The sequence below is a fragment of the Malurus melanocephalus genome, unplaced genomic scaffold, assembly GCF_030028575.1.
Source record: "Malurus melanocephalus ecotype Western Australia unplaced genomic scaffold, MMel_1.1 scaffold_251, whole genome shotgun sequence".
In the NCBI taxonomy this organism is placed as follows: domain Eukaryota; kingdom Metazoa; phylum Chordata; class Aves; order Passeriformes; family Maluridae; genus Malurus; species Malurus melanocephalus.
The window spans coordinates 910,282-917,607 of record NW_026623483.1 but is presented as its reverse complement, the minus strand read 5'-3'; the positions used below and the strand labels follow the sequence as shown (position 1 = coordinate 917,607).

Here is a 7,326-nt window from a genome sequence, read left to right as displayed (position 1 = left end):
CGCGGCGCTGACGGCCCCGGGCGCTCTCCCCTGTCCGCAGCGCTGCATGGAGCGGCTGAGGAGCAGCCGGGCCAAGCTGCTGGACCGGTACCGCCAGGCCGGGGACGGGGCGTGCGGGGCGGCCCCGGGAGCGCTGCTGGTGCAGGAGGTGATGGAGCAGGAGTGGCAGGAGCTGCGGGACAGCCTGCCCGGCCACCGCGGAGGAGAGCCCATGGAACAGGTCAGTGCCGGGTCCCCAGCAGCAACACCACGGGTCAAACACAGCTCCCTGCAGGTCTGACTTCAGCCTCTCACTGGAGCTGACGAAGCTCGAGAGCTTCAGGGTTTCCAGTTTTACAGCTCAGGCGGGGTGTTGAGCTGTGAAAGTGCCTTTAGGCCCGTGGGTGGGGAGCTTCCTTATTTCCCTCATAAACAGCCTGTGGATCACAGCAAAGGGTTGGTTTCCTTGTCTTTGCWTTTTATAGCTGGTTTGTCACTTCTCTTTCCTGAGAATGGGAATGAAACGTCTTAAAAGGCAAGTTTTTGGACAGGCTGTGCTTTTATCCATTCTGGCTGGCTTTGCACATGTGATTACAGTACAGATTGCTGCCCACTGTGCATGGASTTGCAAATATAGGGATTTACTAGACAGAAGAATAAGAGTGGATTTATGTTGCTGTGACAGCTCAGGTGCTGGAAGTGAGAAAGTGGCTGGAATGGGAGGATCACTGAGTGATTCACCTTTCAGATGCTGGAGGACCCTGATGAGCTGGCAGTGCTGGAAGAGATCCAACAAGAATTGATCTTACAAGGTAAGATCTTTACACGTTCTCTGACTCATGTTCGATATGTAATATTCCTGACTTCCTAATAATGCAGAATTGCTGAGGCTGCACTCCTTGGTTCATGGAAACCACGTGATACAGTGGAAGAGCCTCTTTAGAAATCTTGATGTTGAGGTTTTGAGGTATTGAGACCTCTTCTCACAGTTTTAAGAGTTTAAATGGCATTTCAAGGTCTGTGAGAGAGGTTAGAGAAACAGGACTGAGATGTCTGTGASCTCTAGGAGCTTTTATAAATCAATTCAAAATATTTCTGAAGTGCTGGCTCGAAAATAGAAATACTTACATGAGGCAGAGGAAAAACTGGATTAGCAGGAATGATTYCACCAAATGTAGAAATCTGACTTAAAGAAATGAAACTGACTGTCCACCCCAGCCTGCATCAGCCCAGCAGCTTGGCCTGTGCTGCCCAGGCACTCCCTGAGGGTGTTTTGCTGTGCTTGTTGCAGAGCAGTCGGTCATTGAAGAGTACGAGCGGAGCCTGCGCTTCGATGAGGAGTGTCTCAACGCCATGCTCGAGGGCCTGGATGCCTCTGACAGGGTCATCTGCCCAGTGTGTAGGAAGTAAGAAAGCCCTTGGCATTGGAATGAGATTCCCCACTCCCCTACAGAGGTTTGGGCTTGGAAATGTGCAGAGAGGCTGCTGTTCATTTGAACAAAGTAAAAACACCTGAGTAATTATCTAAATCTAATGAGGGGGGAGGTGTTTGGGTTTTTTAGTTGGTTTTGTTTTGTTGCTTTTTTTGGGGCCCTCTTTGGTTTTTTTTTTGCTAAAATCTACTCTTCTGGTTGTCATGCTGCTCATTGTTTGCTCTTCCCAGGAATAACCTGACTGTGAAGGCTCACTTGGTTTGTTGYCAGTGTGGATTATACATCAGCACACAGGTAAGCTGTGCTGTGGCACGTAATGTGTGGCATCTTCGTTGCTGCAGAGGCAGCTTTAAGCTCCAGCCAGGAATTSAGCTGATTTTTAATCAATTATTCCCAGGATATGACAGAAGGGAAGCTTCGGTCACTTCTGGAGAGCACCTTGACAGAGCACAGCCAGAGGTGCTTGCACAGCCCCGAGTTCACAGTCACCAGTGGCATGGAGGAGGAAACCAGTCTGCTCATGAGCTGCCCKGTGAGTGTAAATGTCAGGATCCTGGAAAGGATCCCTGCTTGGATCCATGTCTCAGTCACACAGCCAGAAACCACAAACCCATTGATCTCAGGGGTTTGTGTAGCTATATTTTCACAAAATTCCTTGGAAATGGCTTTACCTTTGATCACCAGTAACYATAAAAGAAGAGCCAAGGTAAACACCTTTAGCTGCTAGATTRGGGAATTTTCAAGGATCTGTTAAATTTAGTGCCCTACCTTTGTCAGACCTTAGCCAACAACTTCCAAGCCTTGTGTGCAGCATCTGTTCAGATATGTGGTTCATGAAAAAATGTTCTAAACTCCTCAAAAGCTTCATCCAGGTGTCTCAGAGAACACACAGCAGCACTCTGGCTCAAGCTAGAGCTGGCATGCTTTGCTATGCAAAACCAGCGTGAGAACAGTGGTAAGGGCAGAACATTTCATACAGAGCCATGGAATTAAGTTGGAAAAAACCCTGGAGATCAGTCCAACCACTCCCCCAGCACTGCCAAGGCCACCACTAAGCCACGTCCCCACATGCCACATCTACATCTCTGTTAAATCTCTGCAGGGATGGTGACTCCATCAGTGCCCTGGAGTGGTGCCTCTGCCACTGCTCAACAACTATTTTGTGCTTTTCCCTCGTTTTTCCTCTCAAATAGTTTTGAACATTAATACAGCTTCTGTGTTTGACTTCTTTGTGAAGGTCTGTGACTCCTGGACGATTATCCTATAAGCTGACTTAGCTGCTGCTTTCTTCTGGAAGATCTCAATACTAAAGTTCACCCAGAGCTGCTAGGACTCTTTTGTACATATTTCTAACTGCTGCGTCAAGAAGACACTTCAAAAGGCAGTACTACTGCCTTGACCTGCACTTTTAATTACAAGGGACATATTTTGAAATAAATATATTTAGTTTATTTTGGCTTTGGTGTTGTCTTTAACAGTGCATCAGTGATCTCACAGCTCATGTTSGACTTCAGCTTTCCTCTTTGAGCTTAAATAACTTAAACCTTAAATAGATAAATAAACTAAATAAATGAGCTTAAATTTAAACTAAAAACCTTCAGTCAGCCATTGGAGGCACCAGTTTAAGTAAAGTGCTTCTACCATCAGCAACTATCACTGCCACAATCACTTTGAGCAGCTCTGGCACTTTCATGGCAGCTCTGGTACAGCAGAAGAAGAGAAACCACCCTTTTCAGTGATATGTTGAACAGTTTTTATTCTTCACATTCATTCTCAATTGTACAAAAGCCCCTACACAGGGGGAGGCAATTGTGGCTTGTAACATCGGAGAACTTGACCAGGGCTGCACCATCACTACAAATTCCCAAATCCAATTTGGGAATTCTCACTCTCCCCTTTTCTACCTTCCTTCCAAGTTACTTACTCTCTGTATCCATTGTGAAGAAATATTTGGGTATTGCTGGATGAAGCAGCACTGTGGAATAGCCACACTTGAGGATAAGTTTCCTAACCTGACCTACTGACATTTGACAAAGCTTTTAAGGTCTTCAAGGAATTTAATGTACTCCTGGTGTTCCAGGGCAGTGCTCAGCTCTATTAACTCATCAGCAAAGGTGTTGTCCACTCCTCTGTCAGCCAGGAARTCCATCAAGTGATCATACAGAGCCTGGAAAGCAAGGAACAGGAAACTTCCTCAGTAGAGCACTCCTGGGTAGGGGGTACATTAAAATGTCCTCTGGCAACTGGCACCTTCTCCCAGGAAAAGCAGCCCCAGCTCCCCCCAGGAGGGCAGGCCTGACCTTGGGTGGAACATTTGAAGGAAAAGAACCATGGAACAGGACGTATAAACCCAAACCCAACACTACAAACAAGCTGCACCCTGGAGATGATCCCCAAACTGTGGGAGGCATCAGGGGAAGCCTGTCAAGGATGACAGAGGCCAAGCTCTGCCTGTGCCCTCCACACAGGGGTGAGCTGTTTAACTTTGGAAAGGTGGCATCTAATGTTTGAAAGACTTAAATCTTTTATAATCATGAACTTAATTTTCTCCTTTTCATACACTTTAAAATKATTTTTCTGTCTTAAATCAGAGAGGGAAAACAAGAAAAAAAGTAGTGTGAGATGTTCTAGAGCACACTAGGCAATTTTAACAGGAGTGCTTCCCCAAAGGGATACATTCCAGGACTTACTCCTACCTCAGTTTTAAACRTATGACAGCCTCAAACTAAAAACTGAAGCTTCTGAAAGCCTGGCATCAAGGACTGCCTAAGCCTTGATAAAGAAGCCAGCCTCCTGGGCATATTTTTTGTGTTAGAACTGTAACAACAGACCTGGAAAACCAGGATACACAATGTATTTTATCAGCTACCACTCACAGATGCCTTAATCTGCATAGGGTATCTGATGAACTACATTGCTAAACACAGTAATCAAAAAGATGTTTTAACAAGTGCCAAAGCATTTCCAGAGCGTGACTTTCCACTGGAAATAAATTCCATAAAATTATTCCAAAAATAATGCCATAAAACCTGGAATGGAAGCAGTTCCACCTGTCTGACTCCTGGTAATGAATGCCACCAGCACTGCACGGCCGTGGGAGCAGGAAACACCCTCGGTCTGCAGCAGAACCACCAGCTCAGGGGCAGAGCAGGGTAATCCCCATCTCAGACATCCAGGTTTTATTCCCAATCCAGGAGCACAGGGACAGCCAGAGGTGAGGTGAGCTGAGTGCCCTCTGTGGCCTTTAGCAGCACCTACCCAGTCAAGGGAATCTGTGTTGAGCGTGTAGTTGGTGTCCTTCCAGTTGGCTTCTCCGGTGGGCTGGAAGCTGACCTCCCGAATTGTGAAAATATCACTTTCTTCCTCTCCTTCGTGTCCAATCTGAGACAGGAAAAGAGATGCAAGACATGCAATTAGCTCCAATTAGTAGGCATGCTCAGCCAGCTCAGCCCCAGGCTGGGAATACCTCAGGAAAAGCCCCAAGGCCAGACAAGCTGTGCCTCTCCCCTCTCAGCACCACGTGCCTGTGGGCACAAGCACAGAACACAGGAAATCCCCTAGACTTATGCTGCCTGAAGGGACCTGATGTACATCAGCAGCCTGAATTTACAAATATATAAAAACCTCTTCTGCATGGYTCTAAATATGTCTTCTCATGTCTGTCTCAACTTTGTCAGCCAGGACTGGCTGTTAAACATCTCTTTAACATTTACAAAATAAACCACAAATTACCAGTGTGAACAAAAGCTCTTCCCCTCCTTTTTTTAATCCCCGCTTCCCTAATGTAATTCAATAAACAACCCAAAAACAGCTGATCAGCAATGCCAGGCCAGGATGTGAGGAATGCCATGGAACATTTCCTTCCCAGCATTCTTGCAAACATAAAGCCTTTTTTTGTGATTAAAAACCCACAGTAATAAGAGGAGATTGGATATTGTGCAGATTCAGAAAAGTAAGAGATTACAAAGAGCAGTTAAATCCAACAGGGGCACAGTGAAACTCACCTCATCTTCAGGGAAATGGCAGTCAAGGACAAGGSTCTGCTTTGTATCATCTTTTATTACTTCCACTACAAAGTTTGGAGTTGATGTAAGTTCAGGCTAAATAAGAGAACAGTTGCATCAGCACTGGAATCTGAACAGGAGCCAAGCAATCACAGCACAGCCCAGCAAGGCAGGCCATCCAGCACWGGGYATTCCCTGACACTTTCCACCAYCCCAGGCTGCTCCAAGCGCCGTCCAACCTGGCCCTGGACACTTCCAAGGGATGCCACAGCTTCTCTGGGCACCCTATGCCAGGGCCTCCCCACCCTCACAAGGAACAATTTCTCCCCARTATCCAATCTAGCCCYACTCCCTGTCAGTTAAAAGCCATTCCCTCTTATCCTGTCATTCCYTTGTCCAAAGTTTCCTTCTCCCACWCTCCTGTAGCCCCTYTTGGTAATGGAAAGTGCWAGAATGTCTCAGAATTCCTCTAATKTCTYCTCAMAGAGCCCTTSCACCCTGCTCTGCCTTCCTCCAGTAGAGGAAGCCCTGGAAAACCTGCATTTTGTGACTTAATGCTCCTAAATATCAAGTGGGTGGGGAACAATCCCAACTTGAGGGCAAGGCTCCAATTTCTTCAAACCTCCCTAAGGCAAGATTCCAACTTTCCTCTGTGTCCCCAACACTAAAGCACCCCTCAAGGCAAAGTCACCTCCTGCTCATCAGGTTTCTGCTGTTCCTGTGTGTCTTCTTCAGCTGAGGGTGGAATGCTGTTATTGATGTTGAATGTAACCGTTATCCTGCAAAAGAAAYAGGAGTAATTTATTTGAACACACCYCAAAAACGCCCATCAAAATGGGCCTTTGAAGCCTTTGTTCAGAATTCAGAGAGTGTGAACAAAACCAGGTACCGCACTTAAAGACACACCTGAGAGGAGCTGCTCCCTCCAAGTGTTCTCCCTTTTTAAAATTTTACCAAATTGTTATTTTTAACACAGGAAGACCACGTGAAACTTTGTAACACAAAATACAGTAACAAACTGGTGTGAAAAAATGTGCCTTTGGCTCAAAGAGGTAAAATAAAGGGCCCTGACCCCACTTACTTCTCCCCTGCAATCTTCCGCACCAGCTTGGCCTCYGTGCCATGGACCTCGAGCTCCCACCCTCCGGAGACCTTGGGCAGGGACTTGTGCTTCTGGATCTTCTTCTCCTCRTTGATCTCATCTGTCAGGAACTGCGCAAAGGCTTTGTCTCCTGGAAGGAAAAAAAAAGGGCATTAGGGAAAGGGTTGGTTAGGGAGAATGGAGGAATTAAGAAATGGGGGAGGTGTAGAAAAGAGGAGTGGGAGCAGGGAAAGGAGGGGTAGGGAAAGGAGAAATGAGAAAAGGAGGGCTGGAAGAAAGGATGTTACAGAAAGGAGGGTTGGGGAAAGAGGGAGTTAGGGAAAGGAGGGATAAGAGTAGAGTAAGAAAAAAAGGGGGTAAGAAATGGGAAGGTTAAGGAAAGGGGGGGTGGGGTTAAGGCAAGGAAGGGCAGGGAAAARGGGATTTGGGAAAACGGGCATTGTGAAAAGTGGAATAGGGAAGGGGCAGAAGGGAAAAGAGGGAGTAGAGACGGGCGAGTAGGGAAACGGGGCCGTAGGGAGAAGGGGGCGTTAGAGGATGAGTGAACGGGGTTTAGGGAAAATAGGGATTAGAGAAAGGGGGAGTTGGGTTAGGGAAAGAGGGGGATAGGGAAAGCCCCCCCCTCCCAGCCCCACGTGCTTCCCAGGATGGAGGAGAGGTCGCAGCGCACGTGTCCGCCCTGCGCCCTCCCAAGGGCAGCCCCGCTCCGTCCCCCCAGCCCGCGGCCCCGCCGGGCCCCGCTCACCCTCGGTGTGCAGCCCGCCGCACCCGCAGGACACGCGGCCGGCCGAGCCCCGCCGCGGCCGCA

General features: G+C 47.7%; 2 protein-coding genes across 2 annotated transcripts in view; one reads left to right on the top strand and one right to left on the bottom strand.

The window, feature by feature from the left end:
• The window catches only part of RPAIN (RPA interacting protein), a 4,922-nt gene extending 2,051 nt beyond the window's left edge, over positions 1 to 2,871 (top strand). The window contains exons 3-8 of the mRNA XM_057375519.1: positions 41 to 220; positions 728 to 791; positions 1,271 to 1,385; positions 1,643 to 1,706; positions 1,810 to 1,944; positions 2,650 to 2,871. Coding sequence (XP_057231502.1) covers positions 41 to 220; positions 728 to 791; positions 1,271 to 1,385; positions 1,643 to 1,706; positions 1,810 to 1,944; positions 2,650 to 2,679 — 588 coding nt within the window. The 3' untranslated portion in view covers positions 2,680 to 2,871. The remainder of the gene's footprint in view (positions 1 to 40; positions 221 to 727; positions 792 to 1,270; positions 1,386 to 1,642; positions 1,707 to 1,809; positions 1,945 to 2,649) is intronic.
• Positions 2,872 to 3,151: 280 nt separating this feature from the next.
• On the bottom strand, positions 3,152 to 7,321 carry C1QBP (complement C1q binding protein; the record flags this gene model as incomplete). Its single annotated transcript, XM_057375518.1, has 6 exons — positions 3,152 to 3,579; positions 4,671 to 4,793; positions 5,417 to 5,512; positions 6,108 to 6,195; positions 6,498 to 6,648; positions 7,264 to 7,321. Coding segments are annotated over 6 exons (666 nt in total), but the record flags the coding sequence as incomplete, so codon positions are not given.
• Between the last annotated feature and the right edge of the window lie 5 nt (positions 7,322 to 7,326).